Consider the following 26726-nt stretch of genomic DNA (forward strand, 5'->3'; position numbering starts at 1 on the left):
ACCTCTCGTTCCTCCTTATTGAGTTTAATAGAGTTCAAGGTTTTGCACCGCATGCACCTAAGCAGAAAACGGACTGCTGCTTCTTTTAATACTATTTTTGAAAAGACCTGTATAAGATGCCACACTTACTGTTTACTGGTCAACCATATTTAATACACTTTCTAAAGTGTGTTAAGTACAACAGAAGCCATGTGCTGAATTTGCTATGTTTGGTACCCTGGGCGATGAATCGAGTCTGACTCAAAGACAACTAAACATTATTGCCTCTACATCCTTATTGGCTCAATTTTTGGTTTTATTAGATTGGAAATCTAGAAACCCGCCTAAAGCATCGCATTGGCTTTTAGGATTTGATGTTATACCTACACTTGGAAAAGATTAAATATTCAATTAGAGGTTCTCGCAAATTGTCTTATGTCTGGTAAACCGTATTTCTCTGCCATAAATACGTCCTGTGGAGTAATGGGATTTACATTGTTATTGTTACTTTTTCACACACCTCTCTATACGCTATTGTTTTGTTTGATCCTTAGGTACCATTACATATGTCAAAATGTGTTTATGTTGTTCATTACAGTGACGTGACACTGTTTTATACCTTTTGATTGTGGTATCCAACTACTCTTTGCCTTATTATCATTTTTTTTACATTGTCATTATTTAACGATTGCATAATTTTTATTTTATTTTATTCTATTATTATTACTATTATTATTTTCATTATCTTTTGTACTATAACTAACTATAATAAAATGATATTATTGCATTTTTTCCATTGTGACATTGACAATTAAGCTCAATTTCTTTATTAATTTAATTAATTAATTAATTAAAATATTGTAATCATTGTATTGTAAAAATTGTAATTAGAACATTGAACATCATGGATATATTCAATTATAATATACATATATATTATATTATATAATATTTTTAAGAAAAATATTTTTTGGCAGGTTTTGCAGGTCACAATGCAAACAGTGGTCCTAAAAATAAGATATATTTTCTTTAAATAAAATACCTTTTTCCTTTGATTTTGAGGTGAAATATGACCCGACAGCATGTTTTCGACAGATTTATCATTCTATCTTTTAAAGTTATCTACTGTAGATGTGAACTAAGAATGTCAAATGTCAAGAATGTCATCCCTCACAGTGCTTTAAAGACATCTCTGTGGCCATGGATACAGCAGAAGGCTTTGAGTGTTGTCTTTAAACTTGAAACTAGATTACAATTTCTCTATCTTATCAAAGAAACACGAGAATGTGATTACGAGACATGACTATCCAAACCAACTTGTCCTTCTCTTACTTTCAATTCAGTATGCACACTTGCACAGCAAAAGTAAACCAGCTCCAAATCCCACAAAATTACACATATATCTTTCTATTTGCAACATATTGCATCACACATTACGTATTCAAGAGACACAGAAACTACACATAACACTTAAAACCTAAAAAAAAACTACTTAACCAGATTAGCTCATAGGAAGAGCCCACAGGAGGGTGGAGTCTTTCGTCTGGTATCGGTTGCACTCTGAAAGAAGTCCCGGTATCATATCTTGGCACTATTTTGACATTCTCTAGCCTTGAGATAGTGAAGATGTCTCAATGTGACCCCACATCTGTAATTAAAGACATCTCCCACACGTCTAATGTCAGCATCTCTACCAACCTCCTCAATTAGGACAAAACAAACTCTTGTTGCTGTGCGCAACCATGAACAAGCACACACACCCTTCACATAAACCATCAACCCTCTCCCCCCCCCAAAAAAAAAAAAAAGACGAAATGCCGGGACTGCAGGCAGGAATTCTGGGCTCTGCTGGAGGGATTTGGCTTATCGCCCAGCATGTTAAGTACTAGAGATGTGACTAAACGAGAGACGCTGAACACTGCACGGTGCAACAAATTAATAAGGTCAGACGGCCCTGGATGAGCAGTCGCGGATGTAAAGGAATGTGGCAATGATTTTCGATGTGAACGAACCTGCATTACATCCATGAGCGAGCAGCAATTTCGGTCGCATCAGACTCTTTGCTTTAATGCTTACATTGTCACTGCAAGTCTGTGCTTGTGAGCTTGATCACAGAAGAACGCTATAACTGCTTGCTATTGCAATAATTCAAAATGCCGAGGTGGATCGCGTGCAGACATAATCATCCCACTTTGTGTCAAAGTAATGACAAAGGAGAAAAAGTCCCAGGCGCATTATTTTAGGCCTATTCATCCAAATAATCAGAAAACAGAGCCTATCAGTCCCCAAGATCTTTTTGGTAAAGCTACTGCATGTAATGCGAAAGACCCTTGACAAGCAGTCTTTTGCCAGTTTGTGATGGACATATTGAAGGGATGTAGTAGCTACTGGCAGGTGGAATCAGGGAGAGGACAAAAAAATTGGATATGATCAATATTTTGGAAAAGAAGTCTACTAAATGTTCATTTTGTCTAGCACAAACATATTACATGACCTCAAATCTAACAGACTAAAATGCCACAAAAACTCAGTTTTCATAGATCGGATCTTATTCAAAAGAACAGCCTAATTTTTGACCTTATACAAGTCACAACAACATATCAAAGCTTATACAGGAAAAACTACAACAAATGTGCTAAAAACCAATGCCTACTCTGTCCAGACCATAAATTAGCGTAGCAACAATTCTGCTGTGTTGTGAATTAACAATATCTTTCTCAAATAGTATATGATCAATAAGTTATGACAACGTTTTTACATTGCTTTAACTCATCAAAATAAGTTAGCCTAAGCAATTTACACCTTTTTTATAAGTTATGCAAGATTCGTCTAATTTTTAAATCAGTTTAAAGTATAGGCTAGCCTAAGTTGAAATGACTTAAACATCCAAGTTGACTGTACTTAAAAATTTAAGGCAGCAACATTTTTTTACAGTGTAAATATTTTATCTGTGGAGTTTTACTTCGTAAAACATTTCATCGTAACGTTACTTCGTAAAACATTTCATTATCAAAACACAACTCGCATCAAAAGAAACTTTCTGATACCAACATTTCTACTGCAGTGTATGAAAAGTAGATTTCCATTTGATTAATCATTAACTTTCCTTTGTCCTTCAAGAAAAGTAGCAAAAAAACAGCTGGCAAAACAGTAACAACTACCGTTACTGTCTGAATTAAACTCTCAAGTAAATCTTGCGTGTAAAGGAGTTTTAAATGGCAACATATATCAAACTGTCATTAGTTAGTGAGATAAACACTGTATAAAGTGCAGTTTCTAAAGAGAACTAGATCAAAGAAGTAAAATAATTACAAACAGGTAGCGTTTGAATGCAAACAAATGTATTGAAACTGGAAACAAACGCGTTTCATTTGTTTTATAAATCTGACGAGAATCACTCGTCCATTGAACCGCCGATTTCGCATGTATGTCCCACCCTTTAAAGACAAATCACTTTAAAAAGAAGTCCAAAGTCGGCTGTATTTACACTATTTGTTTTTCTGAACGTCTCATGTAGCTGTCAGTTTGACGTCCGAGATTGAGAACTTAACGTTACCTTGTAAACAGTCCCATCCTCTCCGCGAACGCTCTGAGCTCGTGCGCTGCGCTCTCATTCCCCTGTGCAACAATACAGAACGACCCGACAGGCAGGTGACGTCAGCCCTATTGGCTTTGTGATTGACAATTAGTGCGCATGCGCAACCGTTAGTAGTAGGCATACTTCATTTTCGTAAGTAGGCTATGTCTTAAAGGGAAAGTTAACTAAAAAAAAAAAAAAAGTGTCATCATTTACAAACAAGTTGTTACAAACCTGTATGAGTTTCTTTCTTCTGCTGAACACAAAATAAGATATTTTGAAGAAAATCGGTAGCCAGACAGTTGACGCTAGCCATTGACTTCCATAGTATGGGAAAGAAATACTATGGAAGTAAATGGGGAGCAGAAACTGTTTGGTCACCGACATTCCTCAAAATGTGTTATTTTGTGTTCAGTGGAAGAAAGAAGCTCATACAGGTTTGGAACAACTTCAGGGTGTGTAAATGATGACATTTTTAGGTGAAATATCCCTTTAAGAAACGAGTGCTATTGGAAGTGCCAAAACAGTGGACATTTAAACCACACTTAAAAATTTACATTAATTAACGACATGCATTGATCATAAACAGGTAAAAATAAATGTAGCTTATTACTGGCCTATTAATAAAAATGCAATTATGTTAATATAATTAATTAAATATTACACTAAGACCAATTTTGTATTGAACATGACCTATAATTTGTTCATTTTACTAATACAAGTTTAAAGCACTTCTCAAAGACAGTATTAGTATATCTTGTTTTGCTATTTGAAATGTTAAATCAAAGATCAATTAAATAATAACATAATCCTTTCTGTGCTTATTTTTAGAAATGTAAGTGTAAAAAGTAATAATACCAATGTGGTCACAAAGCTTTCTTTTCCATGTAACACTGAATCACTACAATAATTTCTGTTATAATAGATGAAAACCCTTCAGTGGTGGAAGACTTGCCAAATTTTAAGGATTGATTTGAGTAGATAAACGCCAAATTAGCTTACAGGATAATTAACATAAAATTGGGCACTAATTAGCAAAGCAAATCTGAAATTTTAGACAAATTTGCCAGGGCTGGATATCCCACTCCAATTGCATTTTATTCGTTTTTTATTTATTCATTACAGTTGAGTTATTTTTTATTGTACAAGACTTATTATTAGACATAGCTATTAAAAGTATTTTTACAGTAAGATGTAAAGTCAGATGCAATTATGGCAGTGCAATGAGTCAATATGTAAAGTTCATACAGATAAAAGATGAAAAATACTTATTTTCCTTTTTTTGTGTACTAGTATGAAGTATAACAGCCTTTCCCCAAATACTTCTGTATACAGTAAGTCATGTGATGTTTAACGTAGCACTCATTCCACTTAAAAGCAACTCAAGGAAGAGATCCATACGATTTATTAAGGCAAAAGCAGGCCACAGACAGACTTACACGGGATTATGGGAATGATTGTACATGGTGGGCTGTCTGGTGGAATTACAGGCATGGCAGCAGCTGGTGATGGAGATTGGGCCATTGGGCCACTAACCCATGATCGAATTTTAATTCCCAAAACTGCATACTGCCTGCTCTAATTTATTTCCAGAAATTAATGTTAGTCAAAAAATTAGGACTCACCAGAGTTCCTGACTCTCTGAACATGAGTCCGAATTTTGAATTGATCATTAACAGGCTATTATTATTATTATTATTATTATTATTATTATTATTGACCTCTGTAACTGATATAACACAGTATGTGCATATGTTATTATATATTATTATGTTTTTTTTTTATATAATATATTTTTAGTGTTTTGTGGAAAATACTGCAATATAGGGTTTTTCACACTGAGCTTAAAGGCCACCTGAAATAAATAAAAAATAGCCTTATGGTTATGAATAAGCTGGTGTGTTCAAAAACAATGACAAAATTCGCATTTAGGAGATATAAGTATTCAAAACTTACAGTCTCTCACTTCCGCTAAAATAGATCACAGATTTTTATGACATCATCACGGACTTCAGCTTCTCATCACATCTTCTATCCAATCAAATGCTGTCAAAAATCTAAAGCGTCCCGCCCTGGGTTTTTACCCAGGGTTATGAAACCTTTCAGAGGAACCGCTTTTGCGGTGTCATCACCGCTACTGCCATGACTTTGACGACTTTGTCCTCTGTTATCACTCTCCTATGCACTTTCCACATCTTTTACTTACATATATTATTTTAAAAAAAGTTCACTATTTCTGTCTCCACTCCCCGCTACAACTGTACATGATCACCATCTCTCCTTCGGCTATTTTGGCAACAGATCTTTAGTCCGAAGACTCACTAAGGACAACTTGGCTTTCAACATGCCTCATTGTCTTGGCAGTCAGTAAACGTCTTTTCAGAAGCCAAAGCTGTATCCTCAGAGTCAGTGTGCCAGACTAGAGCGTCATGGTTGGAAGGAAAGTCTGTTTAATGTATAGAGGGCTTCTAAGGACTGGGGCCGAGAGTTTTAGAGGTGTGTAAATATTTAAACAGGTCTGCATATTGTTATACAGGAACTAATAGGAATGAGGCTGTGCTCTCTATAAGCGGCTAAAAAAGCAGCTCTTTAAAACTGCTTAAGCCAGAAGGATTCTATCTGGATTACATGATTTATCCATAACGCCTGTTCGACCCTTAAAATAACACAGTAATTACTGATTCTGAGCATAATTCGTTATGAAATCCCTGTATACTACAAGAAATTACACTGAGACATAAGTCAATGCAAATACAGCATATATGTAAACCCCTTGGGTAGGATTAGGGATGAGGAGGGCGTGCATATTACACGCCATAAAGTGAGTATCATATGCACGCGAAAACTGCGTATCATATGTACGCAAAAACTCATTTTGGCGTATAAATGATACGAGAAATATCATTCGTGCTATAGATACGCACTTTCGTGAGATCATGTTGTTAGTTGGACATATTTACATCCTGTTTTCAGTCGAAGTCCACAGTAGTCGATTGTCGAGTTCACGCGCGTGATCATAGGTACTAAACCTATGCGTGTGAACTCGACAATCGATTACTGTGGACTTCGACCGAAAACAGGATGTAAATACAGGTATGTGCGCTGGCATCATTTTTTATATATTTCTTTCACATCTACTGCAGTCAGATTCACCCGCGTTCACTCCGAAGGAATCACGCACATGACCTGTGCACTTGTAATGACACATCAAGGATGTTAAGAGCCTAAAAGCAGGTTTAAAACTTGCCCCATTGAAGTCAACAGGGTGCAAATTTTAAAACGAGGATAACACGGTGTAGGCAACACCGATTTTTGTCGTTGTTCTCTGTACTGACAGCACTCCAAATGTACAAAAAAATTAGCTCAATGTTAAAATTGACCGGAGTTCTCCTTTAAGGCAATAGTTCACTCTGACATTACTCACTTTTGAGTTGTTTCAAACCCTTGTAATATTTAGCAGAATGTTCAAGCTGTTAATTTCCATAGAATAAAAGTGAAAGGGGACTGTTTACCTCCAAAAATGACAATAAGTTTAATGTTATATTTAAATGAAATATACATTTATTGTTATATTTCATGTCTTCTGAAGCCATTCAATAGGTTTGCGTAAAACAAAAACGCATTATTTGCTCAAAAACGTCCCCTCTGCAGCTTGCCCTTCCACATTGAACTAAGGTACATCAAGACAAGTTAAACCAGGTTTGACGTCATCAATGAGACATGATGACATCAAACCTGCGGTTCTGTCCCTGTTCACTTTCTTATGGAAATGAGCCGCCAGGACTTTCTGCTTTTCCACAGAAGAAATAAAGTCAAATGGTTTTGGATGGACATTCAGTTTTGGGGTAGCTGTTCCTTTAACGCTATCAGATAGCACAAATATTATTTGCTATTATTAACTTCCTGCATATCATTGCATGTGTATTTAACAACCTCCAGAGTACAGATAAAAGTGGCCAGAAGTAGAGTAGATTATCTGTGGGGCTCAAAATCAATCTCTCGGCTTTGATCTGCATTTAACCCTTAGGACTGAAAACTGTGAGAAGCTTAAATGCACTCTCATCGTAAAGCCATTTAGGTCTTTTCAATCTTGGCAGAAACTTTAATACCAACAATGAGCTGGTTCCCTAAAAAGTTCTCTTATTCAAGCTATTCAATAATGTATAACTAACTAGATAAACATTCTCATGTATCAGTCATTTCAAACAATCATCAATCAATGCAAAAAGAACATTGCTCATGTCAGAAGCAGGACAATATCTTAACCACAGTGAAGTATCTTGTATGCTGCCTGGCATTCAGTGCAGCATAAAGCCTGTAATGTACTACAACCGCAGTCTCTGTTCTAACACAATTACCTGCCTTTTCCCAATCACATGACAAAGCACTTGGTAATTTCATCGTTATTTACATGGATCATGAAGTCCACTTATAACAGCCTTAGGAAACAAATCAGCTCCTGAGTTACAGCCAAGTGGTTTACATTATACTCTCACATTTTTGATTATTATTATTTATTTTTTCTGTAGGCCTAGTTCCAGTACCAGAAGATTTTGTGTGTGCACAAGAAAATATATATAATGAGGAAAATATACACTCACCAGCCACTTTATTACACCTATACAACTGCTTGTTAATGCAAATATCTCAGCCAATCACATGGCAGCAACTCAATGCATTTAGGCATGTGGACATGGTCCAGACAATCTGCTGAAGTTCAAACTGAGCATCAGAATGGGGAAGAAAGGTGATTTAAGTGACTTTGAACATGGCGTGGTTGTTGGTGCCAGACGGGCTGGTTTGAGTATTTCAGAAACTGCTGATCTACTGGGATTTTCACGCACAATCATCTCTAGGGTTTACAGATAATTGTCTGAAAAGGAGTAGAAGTTCTGTGAGTGAAAATGCCTTGTTGTTGCCAGAGGTCAGAGGAAAATGACCAGACTGGTTAGAGCTGATTGAGAGACAACAGTAACTCAAATAACACTTGTTACAACCAAGAGCATCTCTGAACACACAACACGTCAAAACTTGAATCAGATGGGCTACAGCAGCAGAAGACACACCTGGTGCCACTCAGCTAAGAACAGGAAACTGAGGCTACAATTCATTCAAGCTCACCAAAATTAGACAATAGAAGATTGGAAAAATGTTGCCTGGTCTGATGAGTCTTGAACATGACAATGAGTTGACAATACTCAAATGGCCTCCAAAGTCATAGAGGACCTCTGGGATGTGGTGGGTGGGATTACAAATTTAAGAATCTGTTTAAGATCTGCTAATCTAGTCCTTACATAACATAACATGAAAAACTAAGGTGGAGTACATTGAATTTAGCATTTTAAGGTAAAGATGATGACATCAGATGAATGATTCTGCAAAGCAAAGTTTCCTGCAAGAGATTCCTGCCAGTCCTGTTCTCTTTATTGTAAGTCAAATGAGACAGATTCCTGAGAGTCTCACCTTTTGTCTTTATTGGCTCTTGGAGCCCCTGTCCCAATCTTTGAATTAGTTATGCTGATAGAATTAGGACTTGCAACACTCTAGAGTCTGGGGTGGGTTGCTATTACTGTATACTTCATTTGCATGATTTGTTAAGGTCGTCAGCCGGGTACTTTATCTCCATTTCTAAGCACTGCCCCTAAAATCTAAACTTCAATGAAGGCTTGATGACTGCAGCTACCAACAGCTCATGTTCTCAATAAAGAATCCTGCTGATGATTCAACCAAGTCTTGGTCTTCGCCTCTGAAGTTTCCAACAGGTGAAACTGGAGATTCTTGCGATAAACCAATCAAACTAAAATAATTAAAATAGCTCAATACAACAGATGTTTCAAGTAGTTTCCTCAAATTCAACTGAAAATGCAACTTTTAATGACTTCTGCAGTCTCAAAATTATTCAACCCCTTCATGGCAAGCATCTTTAGTAGGCTACTTAGTAGAACACCATTTTGCTGTTATTACCTGCTGTAAACGAGATGTATATCCATACACCAGCTTCTGGCAGCGTTTCTGAGGAATCTTAGCCCATTCCTCATGAGCAATGGCCTCCAGTTCAGTAATATTCTTGGTTTTGCGTGATGCAACCGCCTTCTTCAAATCCCACCAGAGATTTTCTCAAGTCAGGTGACTGTAATGGCCACTTTCCAGGCATCTTCCAGGACTTCTTCTGCAACCAAGTCTTGGTGGAATTTGAGGTGTGCTTGGGATCATTGTCCTGTTAGAAGGTCCAATGACGGCCAAGCTGACGGCATGATGTTTTCTCCTAGGATTTCCTGATACTTCCATGAATCCATTTTGCCTTCCACACACTGCAGGTTTCCAAGCCACCACCATGCTAAACTGTAGGCAGTGTTCTTTTCAGCATATGCTTCATTCTTCTTCCTCTAGACATACCGCTGATCCATAGGGCAGAAAAAGTTGAATCGCTCCACAGAACAGAATCCCAAAACTTCTGTGGCTTATTTATATGATTTTGTGCCTCCACTATCTTTTTGTATCCTGTTCCATGGTTGTGAAGGGCGATGATAGTATATTCTCTTAACTTTTTGGACCATTCTTTTGACTTACCCATATTTCTAACATGCAGTCAAACGTGACACTCAACAAACTTAGCCAGGTCAGATATTTCACATGTTCTAGCTAAAACACACCTATTGCAACTAATGAAGCCCTTGATTAGTTGCATCAGGTGTGTTTGAGACAACATCTGTTTTGCAGATTTGTGCTGTTGTGAGGGATTTTAATCAGGGGGTTGAATAGTTTTGAGACTGCGGAAGTCATTAAAAGTTGCATTTTCAGTTGAATTTGGGGAAACCACTTGAATCATTTGTTGTGTTGAGTTATTTCAATTTTGTTTGATTTGTTCATTGCAAACAGCTGAAAGTCTGTAAATTTGGCCAGTAGGGGTAGAGTGGGGGAAAACGCCCCCCTGGGGTAAAACGCCCCCCACCTGTTTTTCCCAAAATAACCACTAAAAGTAGTCAATATACATTTTTACTCTTGCTATGCACTACGTTGATAACGGGGATATACAAATCTCTATGGAGAAGCTGACACCAGCGACATATTTTAAGAGAAGAGGATTACAGGGTAAATGCTATAATTTTCAGATATTAGTAAATAAGTGTTTAAGAGAATATTGTTCTGCAGGATATCGCAGTGATGTATGATAGATGAATAGTGGAGTCTGTAGTTTGAAATCATATGTTATTTATAAGGAATATAATTATATTTAAAAACTTAAACTTTTTTTTTTAAAGTCATAGCTTGTGGGGTAAAACGCCCCCCCAGGGGGAATAGTTTCTCTCTATCATAATTACTATAATAAAATATTTCTGTCTATCAAATCCTTTGTTTTACACTTAATGCAGTATAACTAGGAGGTAAAATCAAAATATTTGAACAAAACATAAAAAAATTACCTCAAGTGAACATTAACTAGCTAGCTTGCTATAGCACAGTTAGCTCACTGTTGGAAGGTAGTTAAATTTGGCTATTTTGGACATTGCTGAAATAAATATTAATATATATATATGTTTATACATTACTTGCCTTTTACTTTTAGAGATTAAAAACAATTTTCTGTTAATTTTGCTGTTGATCTATGAAGCAAACTGGTTTGTAAGAAAGGGGGCATTTTACCCCCACCTTGGGGGGCGTTTTACCCCACCGCTGGGGCAAAACGCCCCCTTTGTACAAAAATATTTTCAGTCAAAATGCTAATTAATTATGAAGGCTGAGCAATTTTAATATTTGGTGAATAACTCCTGCCATAGTCACTCAAAACCGGGATGGCAATTCTAGTCACATTTATGTTTTGTTTCACTGTAATGTCACATTTTCCTTAAGGGGGGCGTTTTCCCCCACTCTACCCAACCTGATTTGAAATGGGGATTGAATAATTTCGATTACATCGGTAATAACTATTGTAATGGACTAGCTCCTAGCAGGTCTTCCAGCTTGCACTTTCAACCCTCTGCAACTGATCCAACATGCTGCACCTCGAGTGGTCTTTAACGAGCCGAAGAGAGCACACGTCACTCCTCTCCTCACAAAATTGCACTGGTTGCCATTTGCCGCTCGCATCAAATTCAAGTCACTCACTTTTGCCTACAGAACAACCACTGGCTCTGCTCCCTCTAAACTCATTACTTCAGACTTATGTGCCATCCAGAAACTTGCGTTTTGCAAGTGAACACCATCTTGTGGTGCCATCTCAAAGAGGCACAAAATCTCTTTCTCTGACCTTTTTCTGGTCTTTTCCCTGCTGGTGGAATGATCTGCCTAACTCAACCAGAGCGGCTGAGTCCGCGGCCATTTTTAAGAAACGGCTGAAGACTCATATTTCGACAACACTTGATCCATTAATACTAACATTTTATCTTCTATTCTATATCTATTATCTTTATAAAAAATAAAAAAAAGTACATGTACTGCATTAGATTAAGCTGGGAAGGGTAATAGCACTTGGATATTGTTGTCCTATTGTTAGTTTAACTGCTTCTATTGTTCTCATTTGTAAGTCGCTTTGGATAAAAGCGTCTGCTAAATGAATAAATGTAAATGTAAAAATCTAATAAAGTGGCTGGTGAGTGTGTATAACGATATTCGTCTTTTTTTTTTCTATTAGTAGCCTAGTGATTTTCATCTCTGAAATCACTATAGCCTAAGCTGAAAACAGACAGTGGCCATTTCAAAGAATTTACATTAAGAAAACTGTTAAACCTTAAGAATGCTTCTCTTCTCTTCAATCATTATCATATTTATATCCCCAGTTGATTGATTAATTGCAAAAAATATATATTTTGTATTACAACTTTTCTAAAATATTGTTTAAATATGCAAATAAGGCATTATATAATTAAATTTGCATACATTTTCAGAACAGAAATCTGAATACTAAATAAAGCCAGGTTCGAAATACTTGTGTAGTACATGGGATACATGGGAGATTTTGGATCTTTTTTTATCACTCCATAAATCAGAAAATACTGTTAACAGCCAGAAAGAAAAAAAATCCCAATTTTTGGAAAGTGCAAATAGATAAAGTCCTATAAAATAAACACTAAAATGTATATTTTTGATGCTTTATTTCCATTAGTCTGAAACAACATTCTATCAATAGCCCAATATCTCATAACTGATAAGAGCATGAAAAAAAAAGTTTTTGCCTGAAGTCTTGCCTTAAAGCAACACATATCAAACCGACAAACTTTAGCACCACCTGCTGGTTACAGGTTGTAAATGACAACATTCAACTCCTTGAAATGATTTTATCACACAAATAGCATTTCACTAAAGCAAGGTTACAGAAAATCCAAAGAATACTGGTTTGAAATACAGCAGATTATCCTTATCTTTTGATTTATGCAACACAACATGTCAGTGCTACTCAGTGTGAGAACGTAAAGATGTGGTGGTCATTTCCGTATGACTGCCTGTAGATGCCGAAGTTGAGGCAGGTTCACACTGCCACCTCCACACACAATCATCACCAGCGGGTCGAGCAGTTTAGGAAGGCGTCCCTCCTCCTGTAGCCTCTGAATGAGTCCGCTGTATACAGCAGCCAATGATGCTCCGCAGGCTAACTCCACCAACACACGTTCCTCATCTGCATACAGTATACAGTAATCGATAGCAAAGCAAGCTTTGTTGTTATTGAACTGTTTGATGGCCTTAATCATAGCAATGAACTTACCCAGGAACAGTTCCACTGCCTCCAGGGCCTGTAGATCTGTCACCACCTCTGAAATGACATTGGGACGTCTGCCGTACTCAAACGCCTGCTGGCATGCCATTTTTGCTCCCAAACACGTTGCTTCACTTGCAAGCAGTCAATATCAGAAAAATTCAGTAATGCGAACAAAAAAAAAATTGCTCATGAATTCAAGATGATTTGTTAATGTATACCTTGTAATGTCAGGCAGCATAACCAGATCTCTGGCTTTCAGAGCAACATTTAGACAATCGGCACCCACGGTCTCCATGCATAGGACAGGCACATTGCCCCAGCCTACCTCATCCAGCCCTTCCATCACCCCGCAAAACAGACCACCACCCCCTACGGAAAGCACTATAGCTCCAGGTTTGGATGGCAGTGAGGCCTTGAGTTCATGCACAATGCTGGAATGACCTTTCCTAAGAGACAGGTTGTTTTTTGACAACTTTTCATTTGTGTGAAAACTTAAACTATTTATACATATAAACTCACCAGACCAGAGGATGGTTGAACGGGTGTATTACAGTAAGACCTTCACTTTCCGCCAATCGTAGGGCCTCAGCATTTGCATCATCCCATACCTACAACGTCACATAAAAACATTGTCATGTAAATGATTTAAGATAGGATAAGATAACGTAACTGCATCATATCGGGAATTAAAGGGATTTAAGATATCTGTGATGGCACTTTGCTCTTGCCTTGCCCACAACTTTGACTGTAGCTCCCTGGTCCTTAAGTTTTTGAGCTACCAGTTGGGGTGTCGACGAGGGCAAAACAATGGTGGCTGGCAGGTTGAGTTTTCTTGCTGCATATGCTGTGGCCATACCAGCATTACCACCTACATATACGCACAGAGACAGAGAGATAGAATAGGCCTACATGATTTAATATGTTAATGGTGCCCATATGACTGGGAAATACAATTCAATGTTTACCATTACACTCACCAGAAGAACAAATGACACCTCTCGACTTGTTTGAACTTGCAACCTTATAAGGAATAAAAAAATATGTTTATCAGAATAATAGGCTATATGCAATCGTTCCTTTAATAAGCGGTAGAGGGCAGTGTGAACGCGCACTAGAGGCATAGCCTACTACGTGTGCGGGAAGTAAACGTTTGATTTTGTAATTGCTACATCGTTAACATTTAACAGCTTTATGTGTTTAGTCAAACAAATATTGTGGTGCTTGATTTTATGAAATGCACCGATATATTTCCTCACATTTTGACACATGTGTCCTATTCCACGGATTTTGAAGGAACCCGTGGGTTGTGAGCTCTCCATCTTCAGAAACACGGTAGTCCCCATCCGCTTAGACATGCCCGTGCTCTCGAGAAGTGGGGTGACGACATGAAATCCATTTTGCTTTGACATTTTGCTCATAATTTTCTGAAATACAGTTAATACGGCATACGGGAGGAAGTGGACAACCGGTTACGGTGGGTAAATGACCTCAGTGCACAAACTGTGACGAACATTTTTGAGAAATTTGAGATTTCTCGCGTTTTCAGTTGTAGCCTAGGTTAACCTGGGTTTTCTTAAGTCATGCATTGCACTTATGTTAAGTTTTAAACATACAATATACAGACAATTAGTGTTTTCACTCTGGTCTACTCACCTATTGCGTCGCGGTGTTGTATTCTCTTGAAGATGAGTAGGTCTAGAAGTTCAAAGTTCGTTTACCGACAATAAAGTAATCGAGCACTAATGAACTAATGTCCAAGACCGCTAGATAAACCATGACAGCTTGCGTAATTATGTAATGTCAGGTTAAACTAAAGTTACTCATTCCTGGGAGTACCCTGCAATGATTTCCTGAAATTGAGAAACATGTCTAAATCCAATATTTAACTAAACGTATTAAATATTAAAATTTGTATGATACTTCACAACTGCTTGCCAATGGTCAATTTTTCTAAATATACGATAAGCATTTATTTTAAAGCTAAAAAAGTAATTAAGTAAAATAAAGCAAGTAAAAAATAAAATAAAAAGAAACGTTAAGACATATCAAACTTCACAACAAATGCATCTATGTTGATATTTCAAGATCAAAACCCCAAAGAGTAGGCTACAACAGCATCATACTCCTGCATAGAATACAGTCTGTGAAAAAATCCAGTCAATGCAACATGAGACTTTGTCCCAATGTGGAAATTTTATTGTGCACATATACATGACATTGCATTAATGGCTCTTGTATGGCAGCACAAACACAAGGCAGATCCTGCCTGTTTTGACAGCCATAAAAGTCTATATCAAGCTGTTTAAAGAGTTTTTTCCATTTCAATTAAATAAACAACCTTTAAAAAGGGAAAATATCATGTAGCATAAAAAAATCAAGCCCAACTTAAATAAAGCATGGAAATATAGGTTTTATGTGATGTGTTGTCAATATCCCCTGGTTGATGGGAAAACAGCCACTGCATTAGTTTTTATGGCATCCGTTTTCTTTCAGCATCCTTTTAAAATTCAGTTCCTCATAGATGACTACACAATTTCACCTCCATCAGCCCACATAATTCTCCACACATAAAAATATACATGTTTCCATACCAGGCCACTTCCTTATTATCCATCAGAAGCTTGACCAGCCTCAAGGTCTCTTCTAAACACTTTCCAGCACTTTCCTTCCTTTTCCCTGAATCAGCAACTTCCTAACCGTGGGAAATGAAATATCAGTCCCTTCAGTTTCCTCTTCGCCTGATAATAACCACGGAGCACAAAACACTGGAATCCAAGACTGCATACTCTGTCACCAACTCTTATCATCACATCCACGTCCCGTTCTGACAGTAACATCCCATTCTTAAACTCTCTCACACACACATATACTCAGGAGGTTTGCACTGTGGAAGAGGTCAGAAAAGCTAACATGTTCCTCAACAGATATATGGGTAAGAGGGATACTGCAAAAACAACACATCAAAGTGACGAATAAAATCTGGGATGCAAACGGAAGACCACTGAATTGCCCACTCTTCGGTTATTCCCTCTTGTCCAGCATCAGACGTTCTCCATCATCTGTGAGTTCTGTGTTGGGGTGATGGCAAAGACAGGGCGCCATCCCGCAGCTTCATGCCAACTGCTGTTACAGGAGCTTGCGCTGTCTCTTCTGGCCACCTATGCCAAGGAACGTTGCCTGGGTTTGATCCTTGGGTACAGCTACAATGGCAACAGTGAACAACAATTACTGATGGAGAACCTGCCTTTTAAACAAATTTACAGGGTCGATTCTTTCTCATTCTATGCCTTACATTGAAACAAAATATTGTAATGCATAACAGTGCCATTTAAGAAATAAATGCATGCCTATACAGATATCGTACCCCTAACAAGTTGCGTGGTACGTAACCCTCCTTGTCATTAAGTCTGGCCCACCACCACTCTGTCTCGCTGTCATCCCTACGGCTCATGATGGTAAGAGCATCGCCCTCATGGAAGGACACCTCATCTGCACTCTGAGCTTCATAGTCCCACAGGGCATAAACCATCCCTTTATTCATTACGCCCAGCTTCTCCTGTACACCTGGAAGGGAAATACAGAAGAATTTGCTTTCAAAATCATGTACAGCCCCTACTCTAGAAACTCACTTAATAGTAAAAATAACAACACCAGAAAATGTGTCTGATATTACCATATAGAAACTGCGAGCATTGGACATAACCCTCCTCCATCTCTTCGCACTTGTCTGCTGCCGTCTCCACATCGCTGATAGTAGTGGCAAAAATGGCAGCTCCAGACTCCACCAGCAACTTGCAAAGATGAACATTGTTGCATGAAGCTGCACAGTGCAGGGGCGTCCTGATCACAAAGTGAGATAGCGTTAGCAACTGCTAACATCACTTTATGAGTGAGAATTTCATATCTGTACAATATGAAATGACAACAGATGTTCAATATTCCAATATCAGACAAAAGTGATAGTCCTCACCATCCATCACTATCTGCTGCATTGACATTGACCCCAAAGTCCAGCAGGAATTTTACAATATGGTGGTGACCTGCACATACCGCATTATGGAGAGGGGTAATACCCTCATCATTTGGAGTGCTAGGATTGTTCACCTGAGGATGTAGTAAAACAAACACAATTTGAGAAGGAAACAGTTGACAAGCTACTACTGAGACTAGTTCAAGCATACAACATAGGTGTAAGGGGCGTATGGCAACTGAATAGTACCTCGTAGATAATCCTTTGCACCAAATCAAACTCGCCCTCCAAAGATGCATCCAAAAGCAATGCAAGAGGATTGAACTTGACCCTCAAGCCATGACCTGTCCTCTCAGAGTCAGGCTTCTTCAAGTTGGTGCGCTTGACCTGCAGTGTGAAAAAATCTATTAGTTTTCATATTTCAAAAACTAACATCTTGTCTTTTGAGCCACATCTTTTGAAGAAAAAAACAAACAAAATGAATATATATCAGAGTTATGCAAATTGATATAGCCAACAGTCTGATAAACTCATTCTGCTACCACGGTTAGGGTTAAAGGATTGCTGCAGGACTCTTTGTATGGATGTTGCTAGTGAGTCTCAAAAAAACTTTCTGCAGAATGAGGGCTACATCTAGACATGACCCTAACCAACAAGTTAAAGCCAACTCACCATAGATGCACCAGGAGGAGTGCCTGACTGTGCTGTGGTGTCCTGCTCTGCAGGGGAATGGACTTCTGGTACTGGACTAGATTGTGTGTCCACATTTGTGTGGTTGTTGTTATGATTGTCCTCATGGTTGTCCTTATGAGAAGGGTCTGAGGCACCATCCGCCTGGGCACCCCCTGAGTCACTACATAGATGTGTCAGCTGGTTCTCATTGTCATCAGCTGTAGGTGACACAGAAGAGGTGGGAGGAGGGATTGAGATTGGCAGCTCTGCTGAAGGCTCAGCTAACATGCTTGACTCCATCAGGTTCCCATTGGCAGTGTCCACATCACCCAGGGCTGTGGCCATGTAGTTCAAAGGACTGTCAGGCTGGTAGAAAGGTGTACCACCCACTCCATTCTCAATGCCCCCTGCAAGGGTGTTGAAGCGCTGATATAAGAGTTTCTGGATGTTAGGCCCACTGGGTCCTTCTGGTTCTGTGATGGAGCTTCGCTTCTTCAAAGGTCGGGGAGCATTGGATAATTTCCGTCTCAGCACCTCCAGGTCAATATCACTTTGGTAACGGAGAGGGGAGTGGGCCACAGGGGTCAGTTTGGTAGGGCTGAGAGGGCGAGGGATGTTCTCCACATTGGGTGGAGGTAAGGGAGTGCTCTCTTGGGCCTCTCTGTCGACCTCATCTGTGAAGGACTGCTGGTAGAGTGGAACTGGAGAGGGAGAGGTGGAGCCTGGTAGAACTGGTTTTCCGTATACTGGAAGCAAATGAAAAGAAAGCATATTGAATAGAAGGGAACATGCATAATTATAATATGGAAAGCTAATTTCCATACCTGTATGTGGAACCAATGCAACTGCTTCTTACCTGCTTTAACAGCAGCTCTGCTGCTGCTGGAGTAACTTTTGGCTGTAGGCTGCTGCAGGTACATATTGTATATTGAGCTGGAGTTCATAGTGGCAGGACCCTTCCTTGGAGACTGGGGCCGGGACCCTCTGTCTGGAATAAAGGGACGCACCGCCACAGCAAGAGGAGGTTCTGTCCTCTCACCCTGAGGGAAGAGGGCTGATCCAGACTGAGGTGTAGGACTGGGAGGCACTGTTATCCGCTGTTGGATCTGCTGTGATGAGGAACCAGAGGCCGGGGGTGTTCTCTGCCAGCCTAAGTTGCCAGGAGTAGAGCGGGGCAAAGAGCTGGTGGCACAGACTGTGGAGTGATGGCCTGCACTGGGATAGGTTCCATAGATGGGTGGAGGCTGCTTAGACAATGCTGTTACTGTCCCTAACAGCTTAGGGGCTTCCTAGTAAAAAAAAAAAACATGAGTTAAGCAAGACTCAAAAGATGTCTTTCAGTAGAACTTGTGCTTAAGTTCTACGGAGGACTGTTTAATCTCACCTTGTCTGAGGTACCCATCTTGCTGCTATGATCTTGACTTGTGTCCTTCCAGTCTGGAGGTTTTAGAGGAACCCTATTATTGCTGAAGGATGGCCAGATTGCATCATTGGCTGTAGGGAGCACAGCAGTATGAGTTAGACTGAAACAGACAAAGACGTGTATGCTCTTTCTCCAGTCAGCCTCATTATGACACAGACTGACCATCAGGTCATTAAAGCAGGAGATGAGTCTCAAATGGGACTACACTCACATCTCTGACCCCTGTGACATCAGGACACTTCTAATCAGTGGCTTGAGTGGGGTATATTTCTGTCCTGTCCTCTGCACAGATCCAGCTCTCTTTGGGTTAAATGGATTACTAAGCCTATGTGTCCAAGTCCACTGCTCTGCTTGTCAAAGCCACGGGCGATGACGCATGTTTATCCCATCCGTCTGACAGATACGCCATCAAACTCACTGGCAGTCGACTGCCAAGTCCCACAAAGGAGAAATGCAGTGAAGCAAATGACTAAACTCTATCACATATGAGGATTTCTTTTCTCGAAATAGGTCAAATTCTTCCTGGAATTAAATATGCTAAAGGTTGAATACAATCCTTTGTTATGTATTCTTAAGGCCAGCCTGACATCTTCATGACTACTTACAAAAATAAAGTTGTTACATAATAGCTACTTTTTTTCCATTAGTTCAGTTCAGGGTTTTAGGAGTCATGTGGATCTAACTTTAGTGACTACTGGGATATGGAACAGTAAGTGTACTTTTAAGTGTGCTTTTTAAGATCAATAAAGGTTGGGGATTACATTGCCATTTTATGAACTTTGTTTGTCAGTACCCACGAGGTAACACATTATGCAAAGGACTTGCCTCATGGGTACTGACAAACTAAGTGCAAGCTAGTGTTTTTTTGTATATTTATTATGTCAGTGTGTGTGAATAATTTATAATCAAATCAATTCACCGTGTCTTTATATATTATTTATCTAGAACATAAAATCAAACATGGTTTTTAAATGTCTTATAAAGGCAAATATCTGTCTTGTAAGTAGAAGTGCAATCCTGTTTTATGCACTCTGATCAAAGATTTCTTCTTGATATCATGCCCAAAAAACTCACTAGAAGTACAGTCGGAGTCTGTGGGGGCCTCTGGCCCATCTCTAGGCTCTGAGGATTGCACCAGAGGGTCCACTATGATGTCTAAGTCTGAGACCTTCCATGGGCCTGCAGGCATCCTCACCCTCTCTTCCTCTGTCCCGCCGCCCCCAAATGTGACACACAAGCATGACAAACGAATAGGGGAGGAGATAAAAGGTGACAGACATGAGAAAATGAAAAAGCATGTTAGCGATAAAGGCTGGAAAAAACAAACATAAAGATGTTTTAGTATGACATTGATGAGAACATCTGAATAAAGATACATTTCGAAACTTGGTGCATATGAGCTCCCCTTTTAGATGGTAAGAGATACTGCAATTCTTCATCCAACTGTATTGTTAGCACTATGATGCCAAGAATGATAAAGACTTGCTACTGTGACATGTCAGGAAAATAAGTGAAGCATAGAAAGAAATCTTAACTGAGCTGAATGAATGATTTTACAGTAGTGGTGAGAAAGAAGATTCATTTTCACAAGGAAAGCCGGTGAGCAGAGTTCTGCTGTTGAGTGATTGATACACACAGCCTTCAAGAGGCAAGCATAATGAGATGATATATCTATCATCATTTATGTAGTACTATCTTGCTGATTGGGGTCATGATCCATGTATACCCATATGATGCTCATCGGTTTACCACAGGGAGCTTTTATTTGGACATTTCTGTGTAAGAGCACCGATACTTTTCTCAATGATGCATTAATCCCTGGACAAATCTCCAGAATTCCTGTAGCAGTTTATGGTTAAAAAAATTCTGTCAAGTTATAAAAGGAAAGACTGACCTGACTTGGAACGAGCATGGTTGACTGTAGCAGAAGTGGCGAGAGACTGTGGCTTCAGGGGATCAGGAGGTAAAGTGTAGCCTCCTTCCTGTCGCCCGGGTACCGGTATCTGGATGTAGGGACAGACTGCTGCCACCCGCCCAGAACTGCCTGGGGTGGGCTGAGGGGAAGGAGGACCACTCATTCGGCCAAGCTGTAGAGAAGAAGAATGGTTAATCAAACCCCATTGAGACAAGTTTGCAAGAAACGGCTAGTCAATACAGTACTAGTGTTTACACCTAAAAATATGCAGCGTTTATATCAACAAACAAAATTTAATGCAATTTGTATGCATATGAGAGGTCAAACACTTTGCTTCAAAATCCTTTGAGCTTAAAATGCTGGGTTTAACTAATTCCAGGGTCTCTTTAAAAACCATTAAGTAATGATTTACAATGCAGCTCAATGTAATATTACAGATCTGGTGTACTAATCTGCATGTGGCTCTGCAGTTGCAGGCTGGTTCTTTATCACTTGCCTCTGCTTTTTTCTTGTAGAGACGCTCTCTGAGGTCCCCAATACGCTTGTCCATCATGGTCACCTCCATGTTACGCTTGTTAAGCATATCCTTGTGTTGCTGTAGCTTGCTGTTCTGTTCCTGATTTAGCTTGTTCCGGATCTAAATGTTAATACAATCATACATGCGTCATACACACGCATACAGAACTGATGATTATGTTACTGCATCTGAATATTTTCCCCATCTCATCAAATGTCACACACTATAATCTGAATATTTTATGCAATATCACTCTGGGGCACAAACTGTACCACAAAACACTTCAGAGAAGATTTAGGAAAGAATAAACAAGTGTGGCAAAACAGGAAAGCGCATTAAAATATATTTTAAAAAATCACTGGGGAATAAAATAGTTTTTGATGATCAAACTGCATTAACAGATTAAAAGAAAGTCTATTTCCTATTACTTTTCCCAAGTGAGTCCAATATATTTAAGATAAACAGTTTGACTTAGTGGCTAGTTTGGTGCCGATGGTCATTCGAGTTGTCATGAGTTGCTGCACTTGAACAAAAACAACAAACAGCATCACAACCACCAACACATGGTCTCAGTCTTTCTCTCTTTCTTTGTGTATTCAATCAAAGTTAGCAAAAAAAAAGTTCTATACTGTAGACTCTGTACAGTACAATGCCTACATCATGTAGCCTACCTGCAGTTCCTGGTAGAGTTTGCGGAGTTCCAGTGCAGCATTGCTGGTCACTGGTCCCCCCAGAGGCTGCAGTCCATTGAGACGCCCCCGTCGCAGATCGTCTAGCTGCTGCGTGAGCTGGTCCACCTTGACCATGGCCGACTGCAGCTCTGCCTGCTTTTCCTGGAACAGGCTGCTAACATGCTCAATTTCTGCAGCTGAAAGACACACACAAAGCATTCCAATTATAAATACACTACCGTAGTGTGCAAATGGATGCACGATTGTTGATACGCTTCATATACTATAAGTTCGTGTCTGTGGATTTTTTAAGTGTGGGTGTGTTCGAGCAAGTGTGGGAGTGAGGTCCAGTGCAGTTGTCCACTCCCCAAGTCCACATGCCATAAGACAAATTCTCAATAGAGAGGAATGGTATTGTGATCTTGGTTTTTATCTCATGAATGTCATGAGGGGGTGAAATCTTCCCCAGGCTCTTCCACACCCCAAATAGAACTCCCTGTTTCAAAGTTCAGAAATGCTGTTATTGACTGATCCACTGCCAGGAACAGAGAGGGAGTGGACGGCAAAAGCAACTGGAGCAAGGGATGAAATTCCACTGTGTGCTCTAACAATAGTAATAAGCGTAAGTTTCAGACCTAGCAGTTTGATTTCTTTAGAGAGACTTTTTTTGTGCACAGTTGCCTTAGAATGGCAATATGAACGTATTACAGGGACAATCACCCAGGAGGAATCTGAGGTTAAGTGCCTTGCTCAAGGGCACAATAGAGTGGTGCAGGGATGACGTCAAAACCCAGAAGTCTAATTGGCTAGCGGTTTCCTGGAGATTTTCCTATGGGGTTTTTCAATTCATAAGTAAAATAAAGCCTGTGGTAAACATAGCGTGTAAATTTAGATTTCACATTGACTTTAACCACTGTGCCACATCACCATAAAAACACAGTCCTGGGCTATAACAAACAGATATTGTACTCAATATTATAGTCGGTCATCATACAGCATTTTAATGTTTCAGAGAACATATATAAGTAAAATCAGTTTATAAAGTGAGCAATCTATGTTGTTATGTATCTGTTTTCAAGTCTGTTAACATGGCTGTACATACACAGGTTGCCATTGATGAGTTTGCTGTAGTCCACTTGGCCCCTCATGGCACGGACCTTCTTGAGTTTGGCTTCTTGACTGTCCACCCTTTCCCTCAACCTCTGGAGCTTCTCACTCTCAGACACGGACTGGCCCTGACGTGGGTCCTGTTGCTTCAGATACCGCAATCGTTGCTCCTAAACACGGAGAGGAGAGGAAACGGAAGGACAGGAGAGGGTAACGGTCAATTTCAAAATGGGGGGGGGGCATGCTCCACATATCATTAATACAGACACGTAACAGATCAACAAAAGCCCTTTCTCACACCTCACTACGCACAGTGGAGAGCTGCGAGAGAATGGGATGGATACAATAAGGAAGGACCAGGTAAGATGGTAAAATAGAGAGAGAAAAGAGACAGGAAATAAAAGAACATCAACTTAATTTAAGTGCCAATTCAGAGTTTGTGTTAGCAGAGAAGCTATTACATGTACCTTATAAAAAAATGCAAGAGAATCATACTGTAATTACTCCAACTGTGGGATATTACAACATAACACACCCAAAAAGTGAATGTATGATGAATGAGACTGAAATAGAAAGTGGAGGGAAGCACAGGCATTCGTGCTGACAAGCACTTTCAGGTCTGCTTCAGAAATACAAATACAAAGCCAGGCCTAACAGTCCCAGAGTGTTGACTCGACACAATCCAGTGTTAAATGAACGGACAAACAAACAAAGCGTGTTTTTAACCACAGGGCCAATACCTTTAGTTACATACAACATGTTTGTTTGAAATATTAATGCACTTTTTTTTTTTTATCTCTATACAATGTTTAAAGTTGTCTGACATGATGAAAATTGCCTCAAATCTGCATTATCTATTCACAAATAATTTGTATTAGCAATATAAAACCAATAAAAATGCAATAAATAAATGAGCAATTCAACAACCACCTCTACCTTAAAAGTTTTAAACAGACATGCATTTGTTTACCTTACAACAGGTGAGTTAACTTGATGGCTTCTTGATACTTTTTCATGAAATACACAGTCCCATATACAGATCATAGCTAAGCCCTCTTGTCTGCGCCCCAAGCATTCTGGTCGTTTTTTTTTCCCGGGAACTGACTACACCTTCACGAGCACACGTACATGGCATCCACACTCAATCTCTAGTGGTCTTAACGTCCACCCTCTTCCTGACAGCTGCGGTTCCATGCTGATCTCATTTCCTATGTGAATGGAGTCTCTTTCCTGTTGTTGTTTAAGGAAAATAACTATGCAACAGGCATATTCCCTCCAGTGCTAACCCAAGTGTGATATTCAACCATCACACGCTGACCTCAAGGCAATATCTCCATCACAGAGACAAACAGTTCTCAAAACACAATATCAAAAGAGCCGAATTAACCGAATGACGTCAGGCTCAAGTGCACTATATGCACAATTAAAATGCAAATCATTCAGGCTTTTAGAAAATTCCAGACATGGCCGTATGGAACCAGGCTAATACAATTAATCAAACATGACAGTTCATGCACTCCCCAGATGATATGACCATGTGTTCACATATGCCCCTTATGCATGTGTGTACACCTGCTTATGGCGAACCACAGGGGTCTTCGTTTTAATAAGCAGAAGTCAGCAGACCAACAGAGCGCCATTAGCAGATCTGAAAATGACTCTAAAATAAAAGATGCCTATCTTATCCTAAGTAAAACTGGACTTTGGCATAGGACAGGCCATTTCTTTTCAATTTAACAATCCAGACATAAAAAGAGGAAAAAGATTGTAGACGTATGAATAAATAAAGAGATAAGAGGCTTCATATGGTGGATCCTACCTTAGCTATCAGCATCTGCTGCTGTGTTTCGATCTGCTGCTGCTGTCGCATTGCCATCTCCTGCAGCTCTGACAGTGTTAACTCCACACGTGGATTCCCCACCTACACACACACACACACACACACACACACAAAGTAACGTGAAATCAGTTTTGCAAACAAACAGGCTGAACTTCACTTGTTCAAACAAAACAAAAACTACATTTTGTTTTTTTTTATGAAATCTTTCCAATAAAATAAAAATGATCAGCCGTCTTTAGAATCAAATTAGTAGTCAACAGACTGTATATTACCCAATGCTGACATTCATCTCACAATATATGTAATACAAATTAATGGTGACAAATGAGGTGAAATTAGGTAAAAATATAAACCAATATTTACTTTGATTTCCTCAAAAATATTAGAAAACAGAAAATAATATCTAAATAGGCCAAATATTGTCTGCTTAATTATTATATTGGTTATATATAGTTCAAATCAAATACAATCTTTTCTTACGTATTTTGTATTCATTGTCAACTAGACAGGCAATATCTAAAATAAATTCAATCAAAGGGTTACAAGAAGAATTTCATTATATTTATTTTTAGATTAATTTTATACTGGTTATACTGGTGCTGTTCTGTATGTCTGACCTAGGGGCCGTTTACACAACACTGTTTTCAACTAAAAACAAAAAAAATGCACTTTAGTCGTCCTTTTTAAAGACGACAGCATTTTGGCGGCCTGAAAATGCAAACTTACGAAACCGGATTTCAAAGTGCAAGTTTTCGAAAATGTATGTATCGTGTAACCTACAAAACGCAAATTTGTGAAACGGTGACGTTATGCGTATGTGTATTAAGTATCAGAAGTGTAGGCGCATAGTGATTCTTTACAAAGTGACATCGCCAACTACTGGCCTGGCATGCATAATACAGCGTTTTTACTCATTTTCTGGATCCGTGTGAATAGGGATAGTTTTGTCAACTTTGTTGTCTGTATGCAAAAAAAAAAAAAAAGTTTTTAGTACATCGTTGTCGTGTAAAGCATCTCAGACAAGCTGAGATTTCAGCAGGGTTAGACAGCTGTGTGGCATTGAGCAAAATAAATATAGTAAACAACAGTAAAAAGCAGTAAACAACAACAACAACTCAACAGGTACAACCAAACAAAAATATAAATCACCATAGAATCACGAGGAAATGTCTAGAGAGACTGAACAGGATGCTTACAGTTATGCCATGTCCTGTAATTGTGTAAACTCACCTATATACACACCATAACATTCATTCGCTCATACTTAACAATATAGGCACACTCAAAACACAATGTATACAGGGACACTCAAAAGAACAATTAACAAGAGCCTATTTATTCAAATATTCCGAAATATTCCT

The 26726-nt window shown here is 39.0% G+C and overlaps 3 protein-coding genes across 24 annotated transcripts in view; all 3 read right to left on the reverse strand.

The window, feature by feature from the left end:
• daam1a (dishevelled associated activator of morphogenesis 1a) overlaps window positions 1-3626 on the reverse strand; it is a 57526-nt gene extending 53900 nt beyond the window's left edge. For both annotated transcript variants that reach the window (XM_084393944.1, XM_084393943.1), the window contains exon 1: window positions 3536-3626. The gene's annotated coding sequence lies outside the window, so the exon portion shown is untranslated. The remainder of the gene's footprint in view (window positions 1-3535) is intronic.
• A 9014-nt stretch (window positions 3627-12640) lies between these two features.
• sdsl (serine dehydratase-like) lies at window positions 12641-15054 on the reverse strand. The gene is made up of 8 exons (XM_084392757.1): window positions 14904-15054; window positions 14507-14674; window positions 14228-14270; window positions 13979-14118; window positions 13770-13858; window positions 13469-13696; window positions 13257-13381; window positions 12641-13169 (listed from the first exon to the last, which is right to left on the reverse strand). The coding sequence occupies exons 2-8, from the start codon at window positions 14666-14668 to the stop codon at window positions 12979-12981; spliced, it is 978 nt and encodes a 325-aa protein (XP_084248883.1). The 5' UTR covers window positions 14669-14674; window positions 14904-15054; the 3' UTR covers window positions 12641-12978.
• A 367-nt stretch (window positions 15055-15421) lies between these two features.
• ppp1r13ba (protein phosphatase 1, regulatory subunit 13Ba) overlaps window positions 15422-26726 on the reverse strand; it is a 42174-nt gene continuing 30869 nt past the window's right edge. For 15 of the 21 annotated variants that reach the window (XM_084392755.1, XM_084392741.1, XM_084392753.1 and 12 more), the window contains 14 exons: window positions 25345-25446; window positions 23521-23695; window positions 22419-22615; window positions 21727-21867; window positions 21210-21402; window positions 20390-20521; window positions 19277-19386; window positions 18749-19181; window positions 17893-18638; window positions 17470-17607; window positions 17221-17354; window positions 16924-17090; window positions 16615-16814; window positions 15422-16450 (listed from right to left, as the gene is read on the reverse strand). In XM_084392755.1, the coding sequence (XP_084248881.1) occupies window positions 16409-16450; window positions 16615-16814; window positions 16924-17090; window positions 17221-17354; window positions 17470-17607; window positions 17893-18638; window positions 18749-19181; window positions 19277-19386; window positions 20390-20521; window positions 21210-21402; window positions 21727-21867; window positions 22419-22615; window positions 23521-23695; window positions 25345-25446 (2910 nt within the window). In that variant the 3' untranslated portion in view covers window positions 15422-16408. The remainder of the gene's footprint in view (window positions 16451-16614; window positions 16815-16923; window positions 17091-17220; window positions 17355-17469; window positions 17608-17892; window positions 18639-18748; window positions 19182-19276; window positions 19387-20389; window positions 20522-21209; window positions 21403-21726; window positions 21868-22418; window positions 22616-23520; window positions 23696-25344; window positions 25447-26726) is intronic. The other 6 variants (XM_084392743.1, XM_084392748.1, XM_084392740.1 and 3 more) reach the window with 1 other exon arrangement.

The sequence above is a fragment of the Rutilus rutilus genome (genome assembly GCF_951802725.1).
Source record: "Rutilus rutilus genome assembly, chromosome: 21".
NCBI lineage: Eukaryota > Metazoa > Chordata > Actinopteri > Cypriniformes > Leuciscidae > Rutilus > Rutilus rutilus.

Bases quoted from the DNA above. Each gene is read 5' to 3' on its own strand.
- sdsl (XM_084392757.1), bottom strand. From the start codon at position 14,668: ATGAGCAAAATGTCAAAGCAAAATGGATTTCATGTCGTCACCCCACTT. The intron at 13,697-13,769 runs GTGAGTTTATAT...CCTGTCTCTTAG, and splicing joins TTCAACCATCCTCTGGTCTG to GAAAGGTCATTCCAGCATTG. The intron at 13,170-13,256 runs GTAAGTTCATTG...TACTGTATGCAG, and splicing joins GGCAGTGGAACTGTTCCTGG to ATGAGGAACGTGTGTTGGTG.